General features: G+C 42.7%; 1 protein-coding gene across 4 annotated transcripts in view; it reads left to right on the top strand.

Moving 5' to 3' along the window:
* The first annotated feature begins 615 nt into the window (after positions 1–615).
* MAP3K3 (mitogen-activated protein kinase kinase kinase 3) overlaps positions 616–24,811 on the top strand; it is a 59,201-nt gene continuing 35,005 nt past the window's right edge. For 2 of the 4 annotated variants that reach the window (XM_057715695.1, XM_057715694.1), the window contains exons 1-4: positions 616–977; positions 8,582–8,703; positions 21,501–21,541; positions 24,513–24,612. In XM_057715695.1, coding sequence (XP_057571678.1) covers positions 974–977; positions 8,582–8,703; positions 21,501–21,541; positions 24,513–24,612 — 267 coding nt within the window. In that variant the 5' untranslated portion in view covers positions 616–973. Of the gene's footprint in view, positions 978–8,581; positions 8,704–10,293; positions 10,387–21,500; positions 21,542–24,512; positions 24,613–24,811 lie in introns of all 4 variants that reach the window. The other 2 variants (XM_057715693.1, XM_057715696.1) reach the window with 2 other exon arrangements.

Here is a 24,811-nt window from a genome sequence, read left to right as displayed (position 1 = left end):
ACTTGCCTGGGGATCCAGCGGCAGAGGTGGCCACACGCCGGGAAGCGCTCAGAGCCAGAACCCTCCCCGCTTATTACGCGCCCGGTGTGGGCACAGGGAGGGGCAGGACATCAGCCGCAGGGACCGCAGAGAGAGGCCAAGGGGCCCCTCCAGCCATCTTCCCAAACTCCAGCCCCAAAGTAGCCGGCGGGGAACCGCGCCAGCCCGCGCGCCTGCGGAGCCTTGGGGTAACTGGCGGGAGGTGGGGAGAGAGGGAGGGCAAGCCTGCGAGGGATACGCAGAGGAGGGTGCTCAGAGCCATCTACGTGATTGGCTGCCAGCGGAGAGAACTGGGCGCTGTTTCGATGATTGGCAGGCGGTAGAGAGCCCTCGAAAACTGCCTTGACTTCGCCTATTGGCATCCTGCGAGGGTAGGCGGGATTGGTTCATCGAGTGGCGCTGGTGATTAGCTGGCGGCTGAGAGTTAGGATTTGGAAGGGCGGGGAGGAGGGGGCGGTGGGGGCAGCGACTTCCTCCTTGTTATTGGCTGGTGAAGTGAGTGGGGGGTGGTACCAAGGTCCAGCGACTGCCTAGGGTTGGCTGGCGCCGGGGTGAGTGACAGACAAGGGGGCGAGCTGCGCGACCAGCGGTTTGTTTTTCGGAGCGTTCCTGAGGTGGAGAACGGCGGCGGGACCGAGCGACTGCGGGACTGAGGGACTGGCGGTCGGGCGGGCCGAGCGGCGCCGCCGAGGCCGGGCTGGGCCGAGCCGAGGAGCGCCGGGGATGTAGCGGGCCACCCTGCCCATGCCACAGCGCCCGGCCGCGGGCGGAGCCGGAGCCGGAGCCTGGGGAGGCGGCGGGGGCCCCGAGCGCAGCCCGCGCCCCCCGCGCGGAGCCAGGCCCGCTGCCGTCCCCGCCGCCCGGGCCCCCGGCATGCAGCTCCGGCTGCGGAGGTGACACTCGGGCCCGAGACGCCGCCGCCGCCATCGCCACCATGGGTGAGTGTCGCCACCGCCCCGGCCTGTGCCCGCGCTGCTTCGCGTTGCCCCGCCCCGGACTGAGGGGAGGAGGACCCTGGGCCGCCGCCTGACAGGCATGGACAGCCCGCCCGGCTGGGGCTGCGGACCGCCGGCGCCCGCCCGCCCAGCTCGCGGCTTGGCGGCTCCGCGGCCCGGGCGGGGGTTCTGGCGCCCCGGCCCTCCGGGGCGGCCCCGGCCGGCGGAGCCCACTCGGCAGCCTCCTTCCGGGCCGCGAGGCCGGCGCATCCCGAGGAAGCGGCGGCGGGCCGAGGGCCCGTGTTTGGCGGGGCAGCCCGCTCCGGAGCGGGCCGAGCGAGCCGGACCGCGAGCCCGAGGGCGGGGGAGCGCGAGCGCAGTGTGGGGCCCGGGCTGGAGGCTGGTGCAGGCCCAGCTGCTGTTGTGTCTTTTCCTTGATTTGCTTTTTTTTCCTGCCTGTGTCATTTCCTTCCCTTTGCTCACACAGGCCGGCCTGTGAGAGTTCCCGGGGCTTGCTCTCGAGCCCTGTGCGCGCCCCAGCGCAGGGGGGAGGGCGTGCAGGGAGATAGGCTGGGAGGCGATTAAAACGGCAATCCCTGTTATCAGCCGCGCGGTTGAGAAATGCGAGCCGCACGCAGATTGCTGGAGGTTTAGGACACAGCCTACTTTTTGAAAAAATCTTGCTGCAGTATTTTACATCCATTATTTTAATCCAGCGGTATCCCTGAAATTATGTAACTTTTGAAAGAGAGAAACGTTCACTACACAAAAGAATATGAAATTATTTGCTTTTTAATCGACATTCGCAATTTCTGTTGTGAAGATGTAATCTAAGAAAAGCTTTTAATGTCTTCCACGCTCAGCATTTGAACTGAGTTATATTTCACGTCCCTTTTGGTAACTTACCAAGTGACTATTGGACTAGATTAAGTTACAAATAACATTTTAGACGTACTGTACTTTGCTTCTCCTGTTGAATGAGTTATTTTGATACCGTTGTCCGCAGTCGCAAGTTTTGCAGAGTATTTGGTATTGTGCTAAATAATCAAGGGGGTAAACTTCAGTAAAAGGATCATTTATGCAGCCATTGATTGCATCTGTGAAGAGGGAACATTAATGTTTGCTTTGCCCTATAGCAAGGTCAAGTCGTTTTTGGAGGAGGTTAAGTGTTTGCTGTGTCACATTGGGCAGATATTCTTTTGTGGCCCATCTTCACACTCTGGCTTTGAATGAATTGTCTTGTTCCATTCCATACTGCCTCTCATACAGTAAGGGCTGGGTTTGTTCATTTGTTGGGCTTACTGTGTCCTTCCCATGCTTTACTTCAGAAGTGCTTGCTTTTCGTGGGAAAGTCTGTGACAGTAAGCAGAAAAGGAACCCAGTGAGGCCTGGTATTTAAATACATAATTCAACAAATACGCATCGAACATTTACTACAATTGGGGCTCATGATTCTTCTTGTCCTCCCCAGATTTCACACATTTATTTTGTGTTCTGGAATTTGATGATTGACCTAAAGCTTTGAATTGATTCGTGAACCTGCATTGGGATAATCTTTCTAATAAGTCTTTTCTTTTTGTCCTGCGGGGGCAGTCTTAGGTTCCAAAGGGGAATGTGAAATACCTGAGGGTGTGCAGACCTCCTGCTCCCCACTTTCTTGACTGCTAAATCAGTTAGTGTCCAGATGTGTTGACTATGTTTCATGCCTAACAGTGAAATAGATGTCAGCCTGTTTTCACATTTCAAGATATTTTCAAGAAGTTTAAGTGTGTGAATATATGGAGAGACAATGATGGGGAGGAAAGGAACTATATATGTAAAGTCCAGAGCCTTAAAGGAAAAGGGACCAAAAACTTGGTGTTGTCTCACTTGTCTCCATGTCATTTTTTACATGAAGAAAGTGAGACAGTGAGGGGAGAATTAACTTGCCTGGTGGTTGCAGTATATTAGGCAAGCTGATTTAAGAACCACTGCCTCGTTTCCTTCAGCACTCTCCCCTCATACCATTCTTGGTTTCTTTTTAGTAGATGACCTTGACATGCAATTAGAGCTAATACTGAATTCTCTTAGAACCTGGCCTTTAGTTTGCTTTGTATAGGCTAAGCAAGGATATATGTACAATCACACACACAGAGTCTCTCTCTTAAATACTAGTTTCTGTTTTGGTGATACAAATGATGAAAAGTCAGATCCCCAGGTTAGCATGCTTTAGTTGCTATACATAGTCCTAAATAAAGTCCAGGAGTAATAAGAGAGAAACATAGACTTATTAATATTTTTATTATACTAGTTAAACTCTAGCCCAGTGAGGAAAGGACTAAAACTAATTTGAGTTCCTGCCCTGCAGGTTCCTTGGTTAACAGTTACATTTTCCTGAGCTGTTCTAAGCCCCAGAACCAAGCTTGTTTGACAGCTTGAGTTGGTAATGAAAACAGCTCAGATTTTTATACTGGCTGTTAGCTGCAGTAAATTTCTAGTGGAAATTACACTTATCCCTGTAAATAATAGGAAATAGTCTTTTTTTTTGGCTTTGATACTATGTGATTATAAAAAAAATTGGGGTTGACTGGTCATTTTTTCTTGGTCACACCAAAATTCTCTCCTAGTTTTAGTAATTATAGTGGCAAAAGCTGTTAATAACACCTAAGATTAATTTATTAGTGTTTATTTAGACTCTGTAAATGCAGTCTAAAATTTAGTGGGAAGTATTACTGAAAAATGTGTAACAGCTTGGAAATGTTACAAGAAACAATCATGAACTGAGTATAGGATTTAGGATGGTGTGGTTCTGGTTTGATAACTTGGTCTGAAGTCAGAATCATTGTGATTTACAGATGCCTTGTGTCTAGGGTTTCAAGGCTGTTGGGAGCTCCCAGTTAGACCAATCTGAATTCAGTTTGACTAGAATCTGACCACCTGTGTAGACTCTAAAGTCAGCAACTGTTTTGATTGAAATTGTAATCAGAGTTTAATGAATCAACATGGCTATGTCACAACTAGATTTCTGATATTTTACAAAATGATGGTTGGTTTTTAACACTGAATTTTAGGCATTTGTGAAAAGTATCAGTCCAACTGAGCATTACTTAGGGGAATACGTAGAGGATAAGAAGCGGTTTTCTTGATTCTGACTATGTAAACTCTCCGTTTTTTCTTTGCCCATTTATTGAACATCCCTTATGTGTTACATATAATGTTAGGCCCTGTACATGCATTTATCCTGTGTGTAAGAAGTTACAGTTAGGTAAGGTGAACCAGAAATGTAAACAAATGAGCACAATGAGGTGTTATAGGTACTTTGTCAAAACTGTAAAGGTACGTAGGAGGGAGAGATCAATTCTGTAGTTTTGGGATTGACATACATTATCCTATAGTCCTCAGACCTCTAAGGTTAATTTCATTAACCATTAAAATAAAATATGATGGCCATATAGTGATTCTTATGAGGAAGCAATAGCTTACTTTGTAATATGTATTTTAAAATTTTAAGTCATCAATTAATACTGAAGGGCTGTTATATCCCAGAAACAGAAAAGTAAACACCAGAATCTGACTTTGAGATCTAGCAAAGCTTCAACCAGGGCCTTGAAGGAAAAAGGAAAAATGCTTCTTGTGAATTAAGAATCAGGCTTTTTTGCTTATGCTTGCCATGAAGTGATGCTTGCCCAGGTGTGGACAGGCTGGAAGCAGTGGGAGTATGTAACATGTCATGAAGAGTAAGATAGTCAAATCTGACTTACAGACACTCTGAAGCACAGGGTCTCCTGAGTGAGGAGTGTACACAGCTGATCTGGCAGAGCTGGATAGAGTAGAGCATTGGCAAGATGAAGAAATCGTTTGTTAAGTGAAAACAGATTAAATTTTGGGATTGTATGTATGGAAAAGAGAGAGTGCCTGGCATCATGTGGGACAACAATGTTTATCGAAGGACATGTTACTTCTGGAAACTTTTCTGGGTTTTTAGCTAAGGAAATTCATAAAGGGGAGTGCCTTAAGATCCTTTTAGATAGAAGTAATAGCTCAGTCTGGAAGAGTGGCTTCCTGCTGGGGCTTAATGAGAGAGGAGTGTGTTGCCTGGCAGCCCCCATGCCTTAGGTCAGGGTATCCGCAAAAGTACACGCTGCTGGGTAATTATGGATAGCTGTCTGCTTGAGACTGCTGAAGAGCTTCCACGTTTTAAGCCTGAACTGTAAACCTTGTTTCAGAGACCCCTTGCTTTTTTCTGTGAATATTCTTCCCCCTAGATCCTTAACCTCCTAATCTCTAGAATTAACTTCTTGCTCTGTGCTTCTTTCTGGTAGCTTTTAAGTGTGTCAGACCACCCCCATCCTTCGAAAGTCTTTTCAAGGTTATAGCATCCTATTACCTCTGCCTCAGCTTGTCCACATGTAAAGCCCATAAATGAATTGTTGATTTCCACAACTTCCAGTTTTCTTTTAATCTGCAGCTTCTCAATTCCCTGTAAAATTGTTTCTGCCCTTACTACCCTATTGGACCTGCCTGGCCTCCACCTCCCCCTGCTGTTCTTTGGTCTTAGCTTCTGTGGTGTCACTCCTGTTTTTTCCCAGTCCTCTTAAAGGCTTCTGTGCCAGCACACCTTTCTGCTCTATGTGATAGCATTACTATTCACTGAGGATCAGTCCCTCTTTTCTTTTCCTCCACTGCTCACTTGTTTTCATGTCCCTTCTCCTCCTCAGTTCATTTGTAAAGCTCTCCTGCATAGCTGGAACAGCTTGCTTTTCTGGAAGCATATTCTGTAAAATCATCTATATAATCTCTTGCTACTCACATTATAAAAAAAATTTTTTTACACATGTGTTTGTGTTATTCTGGTTTGTATCTTGTCGAATTCAATCTCTTTGTTTGTATAACCTTGTATTTCTGTGTTGTTTGTCTTTTTACCCCTAGAGTTTGAATACCTTCAGGTATTTTTCAAGACTGTCAAATGTATAATACATGATAGGTATTCAGTAAATGGTTATTGTTAATTATTAATAAAAAGCAGAAATAAAATTAAGTACTAGGATAGATTGTGGCCTCCAGTCTTTTCCCATTAACCTTTTTTCCATTGATGATAATAATAGCCAGCATTTTTTTCAGCATTACTAAATGTTAGGTACCATGAGGAATAGTTTGTAAGATTTGTCGTTGTTGTTGTTGTTGTTTTTTCCCTTAAGTCTTACAGCAGCTTTTATTATCTCCATTTTACAGATGAGGAAATTGAGGTTTAGGGAGAATAAGTGACTTGTTTAAGGCCTCCTTAAACTCTGGTCTTTCTGACTCCAAAGTCCGTATAACTGACTGCTGCACTCTAAGAAAACTGCTATTTGTTTTTATATCATTTGTTTCTTTGTTTTTATTTTTTAAGAAATGCCTATGGTAGCACAGATAATTCAGTTAAAATCCCAATCCAGGAAAAAATGCCTAAAAGAACCACTTGATTTGCTTCCTGTCTTTATCCATGTCCTCAGTTTGAAGTATCAGTTTAAGAACCAGTTTGCCTCTAGAAATGTATGCAACTTTGACGCAAAATCAGATTCTATTACTTTGTTTCACCTGTGTCAGTTGTCCTGGGTTTCAACAGATAGAGCCAAACCATTCCCCTAGTGTTCTCAGCGCTGGAACTACCAAACAAGTTCATCTGTTAAGTAATGCCAGGAATTGGTTAGCTTCCTGGAAACAGAATTTGTCAACCTGATAAACCAGCTCTTATAATAGCATCATCTTATACAGAATTAGAAACAGTTTCTCTAGTCATACTTGTCATGGATTTGACTTGAAAAGCGTGTGTGTGTGTGTGTGTGTGTGTGTGTGTGTGTATTCACATTCATCTTGTTTCAGTTTTTGAGTTGAGACAACTGAAATTCTCAATTCTGAGGCTGGTTACCTTGATACTGAAAATTACATGCATTTTGCTGTTAGGACTATCACTGAATGCTCCTCAGAAAACACTCATCAGTCATAATCATAGTGATCCCAACTTATTGTTACAGTTGGCCCAATAACTTTATACATATATAATATTTAATTATATGTAAGTCAGCTTAATACATAAGCCTATATATATGTATTGTACATGTATATAAGCCAGTCATTTCCTCCTTTCTTTAAGGAGCCTATAGGTAAATTGCAAGAAAATGTAAAATAATTGGTGGGATATATGTGTTTTGCTTTTTTAAAAATACATATTTATGGGAGTATAATTGCTTTACAATGTTGTGTTAGTTTCTGCTATACAACAAAGTGAATCAGCTGTATTTATACTGTTTTACTTTTGACAAATGTCTTTCTGTAGATACCCATTTCCTCCTCATTCATTATCTCATTTACCTCATTCTTTTCCTACTACAACTGTATCACTCTCGTACTTTTGTATATATTTTGAAGTGCAATTAGTTGGGGAGCTACTCTACTGATGTTTTTCCTGCAAGTCTTAAATCTAATTTTACTTTTCTGAGCAGACAAAAATCTCTTCATGGGCACTCTTCTCCTTCCTTTCCTGCACCCCCTCAGAGGGCATATAGGGCACCTGAGCAGATTCGGTCTAGGAAGAGAGGAGAGGCAGATCACGCCACTTTACTTCCTGTACTCCATGCTGCTCTTTCCTTTCCACAAGGTATTAGAATATTTTCAAGGGACAGTGATAAAGGGCAGAAGATAGGCACACTCTTTGGGTGGAGTCTTATACTTTTAAGGTGTGCCCCAAGTCCCTAAGTGACTCATTTGTCACTAAAGCAAGTGTCACAACTCATTCCTCATGCTTCTTTGCAAATCAACGGATCTGTTATTTTCAACTCCCCAGTGCTGTTTGAGTGGACAAGGATCTCTTGAAGGACCTGGGAGAATTTTGCAAAACATGGAATTGGGCTGGTTTAGGTTCTGGGTTTTGGCCAGTTGTCTTCAGTGCCTGAGAACTCTAGTGCTCTATGCTAGTGTCAAGAAAGGGGGACTAAAAGTAATAGCAGTAACGCAGAGACAATGCATTGCTTGGTCAGTTAGGGAAGAAAAACAATAGAACTCTGCCTTTTGCCTTCCCTGTGGGAAGCAGAAGGCCTGTAAGCTTGTAAAGAGTTGGGAGGGGGCATTCAAAGGCTAAGCTTGTAAAACAGCTTCTGTTCAAAGCAGCCACCCGAGGTCCTTGTTTGGTACCCCTTAGATGTGCTCTCCTCCATACGATACATTAAGAATGACTGACTCCGACCTGTAATCGGCGCTCCATGAATTCTTCTTTTCACTCAGTCTCCTACTACACTGTGCTGTGTTGTTCTTCACTCCAACTTTTCATCTATTTTTCCTGGTTGGGTTTCTCTGGCACTGGAAGAATTGGTCTGTTTAGCACTCCCTTGCCCCCAGTGAATCGGTAGATATTGCTGCCAGAAATCTGATTGGAGAGCTGTTAAGAATCCATTGAAATTCAAATCCCGTAGTCTGACCTCTGTTATCTACTTTTCACAGATAGCAAATTTCTGTGATTATAGTTACAGGGTCTATCATTTCACCTGGGCAGAAGTCTCTAAGTATTAGTCATATAATTTGAGTAAAATCATAAAATTTTACTTTTGTGTTCTGTTAAAGTACCTTAGCCCACGTGCTCTCTTTCTTTGCAGACGAACAGGAGGCATTGAACTCAATCATGAAGGATCTGGTGGCCCTCCAGATGAGCCGACGTCCCCGGGTGCCTGGATATGACACCATGAAGAGCAAAGACACGGGTCACCCAAATAGGCAGGTGTGTGCGGCCATGGCTGTTAACTGACAGGAGGGCCTTTCAGGTGGGAAATCTGTAAGACAGGCTTGAATGCTCTTGGGCCCCTTCCTTTCGCAGTCTGTTAGATGGTAAGTGAGATGTACTAACCAGGTGTGGGTCATGATCTGCGTCCCAACGCCTTGTGTTCCTGACTTTGTAAATAGCGTTTCCTCTGTGGAGAATAAGAGTAATTTCTTTGCTAATTATGGGGACAGTGTGAATATAATTTTCCCTTTACTGATCATTTGGCAAATATTTTATCCAGAGTCACGATCCCTAATTCAGAAGCTTTTTAGCTATCTTACAGTATCTACTCGGGAAAAATTCATTTATTTTGGTATTGGCTTATTTGAAATGTAATCAGGAAGGGAAATTTATGTAATAAAGCGTCATATATATTCTGAAGGTAACAGTGAGTGAATTTGTTGTTGTTGTTGACACTTGTTTCCCCTCATTAACATAGGATGCCGAGAGCGCCTGTTTTATTGAGAGTTGTGTACTTCTTTAGGAAAACAGTTTCTATTTTGTTACATTTGAACTTGTGTGCTGTGAGAACCTTCTCACCTCCAGTGTCACTGAGCTCGCTGTTTACTGGGTCCTTTGGCCCACAGAGAGGAGAGCGTGATGGGGAGCTTTCCTTCCTAGTGGGTATCAGGTGGCTGAGTTTGGTGCGTTTGATGATATCTTCCCTTGTGGTTCTCTTCTTTGTCAGCTAACCTTCTCTCTCCTCATTTGCACCTTGTCTGCCAATTCTTCAGAAGTACTCTTGGTTCCTGGAGAAAGTGTAAGGGGCTGGAACTTTTTCTGTCTGAGGGCTGTGAGATGTAGCCTCCCAGAGTATTTCCTGCCTTGAGGAAAACTAGGGACCCCGAGTCCTTTTGTTTCAGTTATACCAGAAGGAATAGTTTAGAAAACTGCTTTTTTTTTTTTTTTTTGTGGTTACCTTACAGGACCAGGGAAACAACAGAATAGGGCCCAACAGTGTAGGTACTGTTTTCATATATTACTCTAATTGTGTGGGTTCTCCCTTGCTGTAACTCATTTCTATTCAAAGCTGCTTTTGGAAGGAGCATTTTACCAGAAGTGAATCCCCTCCCCCAGGCTTGAGCCTAATGACCTCACTTTCCTTCCTGTCTTCCTATGTGGAGTGTGCTTGTTAACTCTGCTTCAGTCAGCTGATCTTTCTGGGACTATTAGCGTGGATATCAGTTAGTAGGTGAAAAGGGGAAGCTTTCTTGAGTTGGAAGGCCCAAAGGGAGTCTGCTGAGAAGAGGAGGGGTGGAGTGATCTCCAGTCATTCCTTGAAGGGAGATTACGTTTTAGGAATCCTGCTTAAAGCCTAAAAGCTATTATAAGAAAAATCCTGATCTTTTACCATGCCTGCTGCTATGTTTATTGGGGTGAAGGCAGTGGTTATGAAGGTAGAAGCCTGTGAAAAGCATTGACTAGTATTAGGAAATTACCTTAACAAGAGCTACTAGCTCTTTGGATCCACAGGTTACTTGAATATCGTCAAGCTTTTTCTGTTGCATGAAGGGTACAAATTATTAACCTGTTTTTTTGTTTTTAAAGAAAAAACACAACAGCAGCAGCTCAGCCCTTCTGAACAGCCCCACAGTAACAACAAGCTCATGTGCAGGGGCCAGTGAGAAAAAGAAATTTTTGGTAAGGAACAAAATTACCCGTTAAAGCTAAAATGTGCTTTTAAATCTACTAGTGCTGGAAGAATGTGGAATTCATTTCCTGGACAAATTGTTTTAGAGGAATTGCAGGGAGCACTGGTTATTCATTACCTGTGTTCTGTCACCATTTCTCACAACAATAGTATTCATAAGCAGCCTCTATCAGTGCTGTCCAGTAAACTTATGTGATGATAGAAATGCTCTATATTTGTGCTGCCCAGTTTGGTAGCCACTGGCCATATGTGGCTATTGAGCAACTGAGGAACTGAATTTAAAATTTTATTTAATTTTAATTAATTTAAATTTAAATGGCTACATATGGCTAGCAGCTGTTGTCTTGGATAGCACAACTTTATATACTGTATAAGGGACTGTTTTGCTGGGCAAGAAATTAAGTACATGCCTGGAGATGTGTACATCTCCTTGGTACATTCGTTGCTCCACACAGGTCATGAGTTTCTACGCACTGTGGTAAGCTCATCAGTGGGAATCCTAGCTAACAGTCTGTTCCGGGGACACAGGGGTCTGGGGGGAATATGAAGCTGCAGAACTAGCGTGGCTGTTTAGAAATTGAAGCTCAAAGTTTTATGCTAATATTGGGTAAAAGGGCAGTGAAAACATCAAAATAGCTTCTCCCCTTAATAAAGTCAAGGTTGTAGAATGGTCTCTCCTTTGAAATGTAGCAGATGTTCAGCTTCTGACCAGGAGAAATATTCTTCAGCAAAATCATGAAAGCAGGAGGAGAGAGAGAGTCTCAGTGAATGCATTTCCAAGGAAGGGTGGGGTGAGATGGGGACGGTGGGAACACTTAAGGGGAGAGTGTTTACAGTTTAATGTAATGAAAAAAGCCCAGCCTAAGAGTCTCAAGATGTTAATAATCTGTTAACTTAGGACTTTACAGTTTACAGAGTGAATTCCCTTTTTAAAAATGCTTGTTTTTGTTTGCTTGGGCCTGGGATAGGATTAAACATTTTTCTCCATTACCAGTTCTTCTGTCAGAAGGTCCATGCTTAGGAGGAGAGAGGACTGAAAGTGTAAAACCTAATTTAAATGGCTAAGAGATGCCAAATTGGTCTAAGAAATGTCAAATTGGGCTAAAGATTCAAATTGCAGAGTCCCAGTTGAAAGTAACTAAGTATTTTGGCCACCAGGAAAGGCAGGTTTGTTCAGGGCGGAAGGGTGCTGGCAGAGGCAAGTGGCGCTTCAGAGTGAGAATGGCAGTGCTAAGATCAGCGTAGCCTCACGGGGCTCAAGCTTTGCACAGCAAAGAATGCCACAGGCGCTGGGGGTTCGTTGACAGAATTGGGGGCTGAGGCCTGGAAGAATGGGAAAACTTAATTTAATATCTCTGCTTGGCAAGACTTCAGATATCCTCTTCCCTGAGTAAACAAGCTAGGCAATTAATTGAAAAAGAGAATGCATTTGAGAACAACTAAGCATTCTGAGCAGCTATGGAAGTACAGGGGCGTGAGGTGCTTGGTTATTCAGCTCTTTGCTAGGGTTTAGGATCTGTGCTCTCTGTATTCTCCCACCTGGACATTAGGTCCCTGGAAGCCTGCAGCCTTGTTAGAGCTGGCTGCACATTCTTAGATATGTGTGGCACATCCTCGGTGTGACTGAAGCTTGTGGGTAGTTTTGTAGGCCATGATGTGCACACCCTTTGGTAGTCATCAACTCACAGTGCTTTATCAACAGGTGCTCTCTCTGTGAGGGCCACAGCTTAGGGTAGTGAAAGGAGCACTGGCCCAGAAGTCATTGAGTTGTTAATAATCCATTAACATGGGATCTTACAGTTTAGAGAGTGCTTTCAACAACAGCAGTTAACAACAGCACAACTATAAGCATGTGTATAGTACTTTAAAGTTTACAAAGTGCTTATGCAAAGATATTAAGTAGAGCCAGGAAGCAAACCCAAATCTCTGACTACTGGCCACAGTTTTACCATGTGTAAGTCTAATAACTTTTTAAACCTCAGTTTTTCCATCTGAAAATACAGGCATAGTGTCTGCCTCTGAGAGTTGTTGTAAGATCATAGACAGAATATAAAACGTCTTGTACATTGTAAAACAAGGTATGGGTGTAAAGCAGTAGTGACTGCATCACTTCTGTTATGTTCAGGCATTGTGGGTATGAGCTCTAGTGAAAGCCCTGACCAGAATTATGCAGATTGTCATGGAAATGAAAGGGTTAAGGTTTTCTACTTATTGGATTGACATTACTATCTATCAGATGGTCCTTTGCAGACTTCTGAAGCTAGCCTAATATGTGAAAGTCCCAGTAGAATCAAAAATAGAATCCTTATTACCATGGATTCCTGTTTCCCTTCAATCTTATCACAGTGGTAGGTAGAGGCTTGAACAGCGCCCAGGATCTGAGTCTGATCCTCCAGATGGGTACTTCAGAATGGAAAAGTTGCTTTCTTTGTAGCAGACACTAGAAGGGCAGGCTCTTGGCTATCAGTTCTAGAGGAGGAGAATTCTAGGAGCTGTTCTTCCAGCAGGGTCAGTGATTGAGCAGACTGTCTTTTGCTTTTACTGTGATAGACCTGACTCTTCAGGACTTCCTTTCTCTTTCAAGGGTTGTTGATAAGATAGGGCTAGTTTGAAAATAAAACATAATACAGTATACAAGCCTCATGTTCTATTTTGTAAGAAGCTTCCTTTTTTGTGGTAGTTTATTAAGTAGCAGTAAATAACTAATACAGCATTTAACCATTGATTTATTCAAATGCTCACTGAGTTCCTACTGCATGGGTGCAGAAAGAATTTGGGCATGGAAGAAGCTTGCTTTATAATTGCCTCTTTCACTGATCTCTTAACGCCTTTACTGAGTCACACAAATAAAATTATTTTTGTTGCTCTTTTCTTCTCATTTATTTACTTGCTTTGGCAAAATAAGGGCTCCAGTGCTATCAAAGGTACATAGCAAGTACAGGAGTGGGGGAGCACTGCAGAATCAGAGAGCAGGTACCAGAGGTGATGACTAGCTGGAGCCTTTGCCAGGTCAAAGATTCACAGACATTTGTTCAAAGGTTATTAAACATTTGTTTAATAAACACATTGATTTTTTTGAATTCTTGGGAGTCTTCTTGGGTTACATGTTCAGTTGTTGAGTTCAAACTTTGAGAAGGTCATTTCTACTTAAGTTTGGTATCATTGGTTACTCCTACTGAGTTCCTAAATCTGTAGCTTAGCCTGGAGGCCTGCAGTGTCCTTCTCCTGGGCATGGTTCTCACTTTTCCTTTCACCAAATGGGCCCTGGTGGGCAGGGGACTTGAACCTGCCTAGATCTGAATTTTTGTACTGGAACTTTTTTCTCAGCAGCTGTGGCACCTCTCCATTCGGTTCAACATGGGCCTTTACTCAAGCTTCTTAGACAAAAGAAATATGTTATATTTCCTGTACCCTAGGAATCTTGCAGTCTTATGAGAAATATATGAAAAAAAGAAACTAAGGTAGGCTGTGACTATACCTAAATATATGGTACAGATACTGAGAGCCACAGGAGGCCAGGAAATTGAAAGATGAACTTGGGCCGAAGGAGTTATGGAGTCATTTCTGGAGGAGTTGGCACTGGATCCAGGCAGTGAAGGATGTGTAAGGGTTTAGTTAGGTGGAAAGGAGGAAGTGTGGCACTCATGGTTGGGAAACTGAATTATTAAAGGCGTAGGGGAAGGAATGAATATGGCATATTTTAGGAAATAGGGTAGGCATTGATCTGGCTGGAGAGAGGGTTCCCTTTGAGAAACTGAGTGAGCTTAAATTCCAGAGGGCTTTGAATGATAGTTAAGAACCTAACTGCTAGCACTAATCGATGAATTTAGTAACGAATTTAGTAACGTAGCAGGATACAAAATTAATGCACAGAAATCTCTTGCATTCCTATACACTAACAATGAAAGAGCAGAAAGAGAAATTAAGGAAACACTCCCATTTACCATTGCAACAAAAAGAATAAAATACCTAGAAATAAACCGGCCTAAGGAGGCAAAAGACTTGTATGCAGAAAACTATAAGACACTGATGAAATCAAAGACAATACAAACAGATGGAGGGACCTACCATGTTCTTGGATTGGAAGAATCAACATTGTGAAAATGACTGTACTACCCAAAGCAATTTATAGATTCAGTACAATCCCTATCAAATTACCAATGGCATTTTTTCATAGAACTAGAACAAGAAATTGTACGATTTGTATGGAAACGCAAAAGACCCCGAATAGTCAAAGCAATCTTGAGAAGGAAAGACGGAGCTGGAGGAATCAGGCTCCCTGACTTCAAACTATACTGCAAGGCTACAGTGATCAAGACAGTATGGTACTGGCACAAAAACAGAAATATAGATCAATGGAACAGAATAGAGAGCCCAGAGGTAAACCCACACACATATGGGGACCTTATCTCTGACAAAGCAGGCAAGAATATACAATGGAAAAAAAGACAACCTCTTCAATAAGTGGTGCTGAGAAAATTGGACAGCTACATGTAAAAGAGTGATATTAGAACAGTTCCTTACACCATACACAAAAATAAACTCAAAATGGATTAAAGAGCTAAATGTAAGGCCAGACACTATAAAACTCTTAGAGGAAAACATAGAACAGTCTACAACATACATCATAGCAAGATCCTTTTTGACCCACCTCCTGGAATCATGGAAATAAAATCAAGAATAAACAAATGGGACCTAATGAAACTTAAAAGCTTTTGCACAGCAAAAGAAACCATAAACAAGACAGCCCTCAGAATGGGAGAACATATTTGCCAACGAAGCAACTGACAAAGGATTAATCTCCAAAATATATAGGCAGCTCATGCAGCTTAATACCAAAAAAGCAAATAACCCAATCCAAAAATGGGCAGAAGACATAGACAGACATTTTGCCAAAGATGGCTAACAAACACATAAAAAGATGCTCAACATCACTAATCATTAGAGAAATGCAAGTCAAAACCACAATGAGGTATCACCTCACACCGGTCAGAATGGCCATCATCAAAAAACCTACAAACAATAAATGCTGGAGAGGGTATGGAGAAAAGGGAACTCTTCTGCACTGTTGGTGGGAATGTAAATTGGTACAGCAGCTATGGAAAACAGTATGGAGGTTCCTTAAGAAACTAAAAATAGAACTATCATATGACCCAGCAATCCCACTACTGGGCATACACCCTGAGAAAACCATAATCCAAAAAGAAACATGTATCACAGTGTTCACTGCAGCACTATTTACAATAGCCAGGACATGGAAGCAACCTAAATGCCCATGAACAGATGAATGGATAAAGAAGATATGGCACATGTATACAATGGAATATTACTCAGCCATAAAAAGGAATGATGTTGAGTTATTTGTAGTGAGGTGGATGGACCTAGAGTCTGTCATACAGAGCAAAGTAAGTCAGAAAGAGAAAAATACCATACGCTGACTCATATATGGAATCTAAAAAATGATACCGTTGAACCCAGTGACAGGGCAAGAATAAAGATGCAGATGTAGAGAACAGACTTGAGGACGGGGTAGGGGGCAAAGGGGAAGCTGGGATGAAGTGAGAGAGTAGCATTGACATATATACACTACCAAATGTAAAATAGCTAGTGGGAAGCTGCTGTATGACACAGGAAGATCAACTCGATGATAGATGATGACTTAGAGGGCTGAGATAGGGAGGGTGGGAGAGAGTTGAGGGAGGGAGGGGATATGGGGATATATGTATAAATACAGCTGATTCACTTTATTGTACAGCAAAAACTGGCACAACAGTGTAAAGCAAGTATATTCCAATAAAGAGCTTAAAAAACAAAACAACAACAACAAGAACTTAGAGTATTCCATAGGTCATGGGTATCACTGATTACTTTTGGAACAAAGAAGGGATGTGGTGAAAGCAGTGGTTAAGATGATTGACTGTGGAGGAATGTAGAATGTGCTGAAAGGGGGGAGCTGAGAAGTGCAGAGGCTGCTTCAGGAATTCAGGAGGGGAGAGGGGCTCAGTGATAGTGATGACTGAGAGAATGGGAAACAGAGTCTCATACTGGAGCCCCTGGAGGGGAGAATTGGCACTTGCCAATTGGTCTGGCTGTGAGAAAGGGAAAAGAAGGAAAAAATCAAGCAGAACTCAGAGGTTTGAGCCTGTAGCCGATATTAAAAATGGCCACACTGAGAAGGGGGACTAGTTGATGTGGGAGGGTGGTTGATGCAGACGCACATGGCTAGGTTGAGTTTGTGATTACCCTGAAAGCCTCTGAGAGTGTGTGCAGGTGTGTGTGTGCCTTGCTTTTGCAAGTGCACAATCCCTTACCTGCAGTTTTGAAATCCCGAGTATTGCTAAACTAAAAGTTGTTTTTAAAAATTTATTTATTTATTTATGTTTAAATTTGCAGCTAATTAATTTGGCAACAAAACTTGGCCTGAATGGACACAGGGCTGTTTATAGTCTTTATTCCACTTACTGTGAATATTCATACTTTTCAATACAAAAACTAGCTTTTGCTGTTAACAGGTAAACCCTAAATCTTAGTGACTGTACAGATATGTCCAGTACAGGGAAGGGGAGGACAGTGTTCCCCACAGTCACTTAAGGGCCCTGATTGAGGATGGCTCCACTGACCCGGAACAGGTGGCTGCCAGGGAAGAGAGTATAGAACTCGACTTTGTTCCTACCTGTTGGTCAGAACTAGTTACAAAGTCCCAAACTTCAGGAGAGGCTCAGCAATGCAGAGGAGTGCCCGAAATGCCTGTGAGCATTCAGCCTCTGCTGTGAGAGGGCTGCCCAGACACTTTCCCCCTGGAGGGGGCATCACTCAACATATAGAACATGTACTGCTACCCCTCTAAATCCAAAAGTGTCTTCTGAAACACTTTCAGCCCCAAGGGTTTTGGCTAAAGGATAATGGACCTGTATTATCATTTATTGAGCATTTACTATGTGTCAGGTACTTCTCTCATATCTTTACCCAGTTATTTCATTTAATTATTTTGATAACTCCATGAGATAGACACTGTCACTATTTTCACTTTTCAGATGAGGAAACTGAGTCACAGAGAGATTAGTTCAAGCGTACAACAAGGAGATTATAGAGCCAGGATATGAAGCCAGACAGTTTGACTCTAGCGCTGCATTCCTAGCAACAACTTATCTGCCTTATATCTGTGGCAGACGGATGAGGTTTTGCTTGAGAAATCGTGGCTAGACATAGAGATTTGGGAATCTTCTGTTTAGAGATTGCCTGATTTTTTAATTCCTGCTGGGGAGAAGATGTGAGGAGAGGGAGAGAAATCCAAAGGCCGAAAGTCCAGACATTGAGGCACGGTCACGTGTTGGGGGAGGGGTGTGAGAAGGCGAGAGGAAGGGGAACCAGTAGAGAAGCAGAAGTGGTTAGAGTGGTGGCAGGTTCCCCGGCTCGGGACAGAGGCCAGGAGGAGACATTCTCATGACAGACAACGTGGCTCCCAGTGCAAAATGCTTCACAGGGGCAAGGAGCGGGAAGGAATTGGATCGCGTTAGCTTTACCTGAACTGTCTCATCCATGGCTTGTTCTAGTCAGCCTGACAGGGGAAACTCAGATTTAGGAACTTGGCAGGTTTGGGCACACCATGTGGTACATGGAAGCCAGTTGTGGGCCTGCATCCTGCTCTGGAAAGGCTGTAGCCACATCAGAGAAAGGATTCAGAAGGCTGGGAGTCTTTGTTTACACTGCTTACTAATCACAGGCTAGGTTAGTCTTGAGTAGGAGTGATTTGTGGTTTGAGGCAAAAGTTTAATTCCCTTTCTGACTAAATTCACGTAGAATAGTATTTGTATTATGGCCCATCGTGGAATAAATTTAGTTCCTTCAGTCCCACAGAGGGACAGAGGGGATTCCTTCGTACCTGCATCTAAATATAATGCCCCAGTTTAAGAATGAGAGCTATTGTTATTTGTTTTTATGTGTTTTTTATTACTATAAAAAATTAGATAAAAGTCAACAGAGGAATGACTTTTTTTTTTTTTGGGGGGGGTACACCAAGTTCAATCATCTGTTTTTATACACATATCCCCGTATTCCCTCCCTTCCTTGACTCCCCCCCCCCCCGAGTCCCCCCCAAGGAATGACTTTTTTAATCAACGAGGAAAAAAGGAAATCCAAATAAACTATGGGCTTTATTTAACACATCAATATTGGTTAATTAGTTGCAACCAAAAGAAATGTACCATACTAATGTTACTGATAGGGGAAACTGGGGGTGGAGAGGGGGAGAAGAGTATATGAGCACTCTCTGGTCTATCTGCTCAGTTTTTCTGTAACTCTACAACTGTTTTAAAAGTAGAGTCGATTAATAAAATATAATAATAATAATGAGAGTTACACCAAGGCGTTCTAGGCTGTGAGCAGGAGGAGGTGAAAGGAGTGGTAACCCACCTGCAGGGACAGACAGGACTGCAAACTCTGGTGAGCACTTAGGATACTCCAGAGCTAGTTGTGGAGCTGGACAGTGTGGGAAGCTGGAGATGGCATGTCAGATGTGGTGGCTTTGGAAGGCCCTTGCCATGGGACCTGCTTAGTATTTCTGGGGAAGGAGAAGAAGACAGTGAGAAAACTGCTGTCACTTATACAAACCTTGAAGCCACGTAACTTCCTCTGCAGCAGTGCCTCATCTTTCTGCTTGTGCACTCATGTGCATGCACACACACGCACACACTCGTGCACACGCATGCACGCACGTGCAGAGCCTCTCTCACCTAGCATGCAGACCAGATGCGGCACACTACCCTTGGATTCCATCTCCTCCATCTCCACCTACGCGCAGCCTCAGCCAGTGCCTCCTGTACTGGTTCCCCAGCCCCCATAGCTTCTGGTGTGATCGCTGCCCTGGTCTCCTGAGGCTGGCTCTGTTATTACTGCATCTGCTCCGTGAGTTCTGAAAAGTAAGGTCCTGAAAGATCCTTTGATAGTTTCCTTCTTTTAGTGCTCCCATTGAAGCCCTGCATCTGTGAATAAAATAAACATTCCTTGCCTGTGTGACTCTTAAGTTGTAGCATATCTGGGCTTCTTTTAAAGCATTATGATCTTGAGAGAACTTAACTTTATTGTAAATCAGGTTCTCCTGTAAAATAGGGATAATAATAGTACTTGTTGTGAGGGTTAAATTAACATATGTAACATGCTTAGAACAAGGCTAAGTATATAGTCAATGCTCAGTAAATGTTAACTATTGTCATATTTTTAGTAATGAGGTCAAGTGGTCCATATGTTCCATCAAAGGATAAGAGGGCTGTATTTTGAAGAGTTGTCACATCACAGGCTTGTTTCTAAGGGGAGCTTTGCTGTCCACTGTTTAGTATATGAACTTTTCAGGGACATGAAGCTCTTTAAGCCTCTATTTCCCTGTCTTTAAAATAGTTGGTTAGAGTCTGTATTTTATATTTTAATTCAGTGACTCTCAAAGTGTGTTCTGGGACCCCTAGGAGGTTCCCAAGAACTTTTCGAGGGTCCATCAAGTCAAAACTATTTTCATAATAGTACTAAGATGTTCCTTGCCCTTTTTACCCTCATACTCTTAAGAATGTACAGTAGAATTTTCCAGAGGCTCATGATACATGTTGTCACAACAGTTTGAAAGCAAAAACTGTTAGGAGAATCCAGCTGTCTCCTATTATGCCATGCATTAAAGAGATTGGCATTCTCTCACTTCACTTTTTAAAAAAGTTTTTTTAATTAAAATGTATTTATGTTAACACGTGATGGTTTTTATTTTTAAATGAATAAAATGTAAATTTTCTCAGTTTTAATTTCTACAATGGCAAATATCAGTAGACACAATCTACATAAACAAAGCTTTTCGGGGTCCTCCGTAATTTTTAGAGTGTAAATTAGAACCACCAGTCTAGTTTATTTGACTGGAAGAGAATTCTAGCCCCCTAGTATCTTGGGAAAAGGATCCTGTGTGCACTCACCCTACCTTTCAACTTTCTCCCTTTTCTGTCATCTTTTCTGTCTGCTCTCTGTTCTTCACCTTCAGATACTCTGAAACCTTCTTCTTTCTCCCAAGCCACAGCCTCGTAATTTGTCAATCTCAGTATAATTTTCATTCAGACTGTGGACTTTCTTACCTCCACCTCTGTTACTTGTTGGTTTCCTGACAATCTTAGTTTTCTTTTTCCTCTATACCTGTTCTTTTCTTCTACAGTATCTCTTGCCTTTTCCTGTCATTTTTGACTCCCTCAAGTTGTTTGTTTGCCCTAAAGTATCTCTTCCTCCTTGATTTGTTCCTTAACATCCTAATGCTCCTACTTCCTCTTATTTCTGACACTTACACCCAACTCTGTTCTTCAATCAGTAAATTCAACCATTTAATAAATATTGTTAAGCACAAATATTATATACCATTACCTTTGCTTGTCACTGGAGCTACAGAAACAAGAGAGACATGATCCCTGTCCTCCTGAAGCTCATAGGGTATCCATGATTTAAGCTAGAGCTGGGGACGATTATAAGGTATTTGTCCAGAGTGCCACTTTACTCCCACTGAGGACAGCCTTGAAAGGATCATGGAAATCATTAGTAGCAGCAGCAACCATTTATTGCACGTCTTTTATTTATTAAGTATTTTACTTACATTTTCTTGTTTAGTTCTCATAGCAACTCTGTGGATTAGATATGTTTAGCCCTACTCTGCAGATGGAAAAACGAAGACTTACAGAGGATAAGTAACTTGGTTGTGGTTGTATAGCTAGGAAGTATCAATATTAAGAGTTCTTTTTCTGTCTAGTTACATCAGCCCAGAGGAACGGTATCCTGGCCAGGAGGTGGTGATATAGTGGGAGAAACTCCAGAGCCAGTTGTGGAAATAGAGAGTGTGTGAAATTAGAAATATGTCAGAGCAGAGCACCTGAGCTGGGGCAGCCACTGAAGGATCTTGTCCCAAGAGCTTTGTTGCCACTGAGGTTAGAACTCAATTGAAAGGAATGCTTGTTGGGGTAGAGAAGCTATAACAGGAGCCGTCAGGGATGTCTGCCTGACGCTGCTAAAGGACTGCCTGAGGCTTACCTGGGAAGGGCAGGAGTGACACATGCCAGAGAACCCACTAACCTGTCTGTCATTTCTTTGGCAGAGTGACGTCAGGATCAAGTTTGAGCACAACGGGGAGAGGCGGTAAGTGTCCCTTCTGATGAGTAGTTGTGTTCACATGTGCTGCATTTCTCAGAAAGCATTCAGCTTGTGGAAGCTGTTTCCCTGGAGTGATTCCTGTGGGGTCACTGGTTGGGTAATGGGGTTGATTGGGCATAAAGGGGAAAGTTTCACCCTTGGTTTGGCCTACTGATTAAATCTTGTTTCTGGTCTTAAAATTGGAAGCCATTTCAAACTGCTAATGTTTTACTCTTCTCTTATTTGGCTACTGTGAGTCTACCATTGTGCTAGTGGAGGAAGTCAGGGCTCCAGCTCTACTGAGTCATGGCTTCCAGACACACTGACACTGTGCCAGCTGTGGGCATCGGAGGGAGATGAGGGTTCTCCCGTGACGTGGTGCCATCCCATCCCTGGTAGAGTGTCCCTGGTTTTGTCCACATCAGGGGTCAGGTTGGTTAATTGGAAGTTTTTCTTTAAAATGTCTCTAGGTCATGGGAAGCTGCATCAAGTCCCTCAGTTGTGAAAGATTTCAGCTGTTTGAGGACATAGAGGGAGTTTTCAGTCTGCATTCTGTATCTTACCTTGTTAGGGAAGTGAAAGTGATGTTACAAAAACACTTGTAGCTTTTTCTCCATTGTCAGTGTTTAGTTTTTTATAGGAAATCAAGGTAGAAGTTCTCAGTGGGAAAAAATATGACTCTACTTAATTTCTCAAGTTATTTTAAGGAAAACCTTTAAGAAAGCATACAGAACTGTAGGCAGGGGATATTTAAGGCCCCATGTGCACATGTGTGCGGCATGTATGTGCACAAGCATGGTTTTCAATATGTTTCCCGCTCTTTGCCTTTCTCTCTCATCGATAACTGCCCTGCCCTTTTTCTTTTGCTTTGAGCATTTGGAGGGTCAAAGAGCATACCCCTCAGGATAAGATCCTCCTACTTTTAGGAGTCCCCGCAGAGGACCTTAGTGCCTTCAAACATTTTTGTACTGGTAGTTCTCTGCTGCTGGCATCTTTCAGCCGACTTTGAAACTAGCTCCAGAGGAGATCTTGTGGCTGCTGTTCTGCCTTAAAAAGATACATTCAGAAGCCTGCAAGGTTGTCATATGGAAACATTGTACAAAGAGTGGTCTGCTGAGCAGGGGTTCTGCTGCTGCCATGTGGATTCTAGGGTTGTTCAGGCCTGGAGGGTAGAAGGTCTTCTGCGCTCTGTCCCCAGCTGTTCATCCTATGACCTGCCAGTAGCATGAAGTTAAATTGTCACTTCATTGTTGCTGCTTTTCACACTTCTGATGTGGCTGGGTTTCGGAGGGATTGCCAACCTTGGAGTAGCGGCGAGTTTTCAGAAGTAGATAGGAAATCAAGAGTTCAGTTGTGTTGGAGCCTAATTACACAGTCACGCTCTCCTGAATTCCTGTTCCCTAAGTGGTATGCAGTTACAGTGAGCGGACTTACACTGAGAAAGTGTATGTGTTTAGTTTCAGAGATGCTGCCAGATGGAAACCACAAATATTTAAGGTGGTCAGGCAGGAATGGCCTTTTGAAGCCCGGAGTGGCAGTGTTAGTATCAAGGTTTTGAAAACTGCATTCTCTTTTTATGGAGCTGTTTTCGGGAGCCATGGCGTTTCACTGTTTGTGTACTGTGTGCGGAATTGAGGACTTTTATAAAGTTGGTGCAGGGAAGCCAAGTTCAATCTGCTCTGTGCCAGAAGGCTCTGGTTTTGTGTATTTCATGTCTTAGGATTTTGTAAAAACTGTTATTGTGGGCTTTCTTTACTTTTTACAGGGAATGTGGATGATATCTATCTAAATGTTGTAGGTCCTTATAGAATTAGAATTACAGAAAAGAGGAAAGAAGTAGTGAATTTTCCCATTCATCATTGCCAGATGTCCATTCTGGTGGGCTGACTTTCCCTTTGCTTTGGAAGGGGGGGCATCAGACTCCTAACCTTCCTCACTCTTAGCCTTAGGAGGGCAGAAGAGGACTGAAGATTAGGATCTCCTTGCCTTCTGTCTGAACACTGGTGGGGATGGTTGTCCTGGGTGTTTTGTTTCTCTCTTTGCTTACTTTTGTTTTAAGTTTTAGAGTATTGGGTTGGACCCATATGAAATTGCTGCTTTTATATGTCAAAAATTGTTGACATCCCCAGTATCTAGTTAAACCTAATACATTAATTAAAGGTTTTTATTAAAAAATTTCAAACACACAGAAATAGAATATGATACCAAACCCCCAAGAACCTATCACTCAGCTTCAACATTATCAGCATTTTGCCAACCTTGTTTCATCTGTTCCCACTTGTAAATTGTTGTTGTGACATTTAATGACAAATCATTTTAAGACCTCTTTGAACATGTTCTTACTCTACCATCTATTTATAGAAATTGTTCTTTGAACTGACCTAGAGAGTCTCTCTAGAAAAGTATCAATATCAACACTACTTACATGCACACACGTGTCACTGGTTAAGAAAACTGGTCAGGCATATGACCAACTGTGACTCTGTGGTAGGAAATGTCAATTCTGAGGATAATCAGCATTGAGATTCCTATTGCATCTCAAAAATGAACAATGGAAAAGGCCTTTCAAGTCCTGAAGTTGAGTCATTTAGGAATTAAGACCATGTTTTCAGGACTGTTGCTCCAGTCTTCAGGTTTTCCTCCTAACAGGAATATTTGGAACATAGTTTTTAAATCCAGGTGTCCTTCTATGATACTGCACTGTCATTGACCCAAAGATCTGAACTGAAGTGGTAGAACAATGGTTGGGATTGAGTACTGCTGGTAGGTAGTACTGAGAAACCTGAGAGATGCTCAGAAGAAGGGTAAAAAGATAAGGTAGATGTAAGAAGGAAAAAATACAGAGAAAGGCAAGCTGTGTGAAAAATAAAAAGAGGATTCTGTGTTGAAAAGAAAAGGAAGATAGCACTCAGGAGCTATAGCTTCTAAACCCTGCATTTAAAATATACAGTTAACCATGCTTTTTGTTCCTTTTCAGAATTATAGCGTTCAGCCGGCCTGTAAGATATGAAGATGTGGAACACAAGGTGACGACAGTGTTTGGGCAACCTCTTGAACTACATTACATGAACAATGAGGTATGATGGCGTGGGTAAGGGAGGCATAGCTGCCTACCTTTTTCTCTCTGCTTATCTGAGGATTTCCTAGTTTGTTCCTCCAGTGTCCTCTGCAGGTTTTCATTTTCTGGAGCCTCTTCTCTTAATTTCAATAATTCTGGGATTTCTCTTTTTTACTACATGGGAGATGACATAGCTATTTGCATTCCCTCTGCTCATT

The sequence above is a fragment of the Hippopotamus amphibius genome, chromosome 17 (assembly GCF_030028045.1).
Source record: "Hippopotamus amphibius kiboko isolate mHipAmp2 chromosome 17, mHipAmp2.hap2, whole genome shotgun sequence".
NCBI lineage: Eukaryota > Metazoa > Chordata > Mammalia > Artiodactyla > Hippopotamidae > Hippopotamus > Hippopotamus amphibius.
Note: the sequence above shows the minus strand (reverse complement) of the source record. Positions and strands in the feature narration are given on the sequence as shown.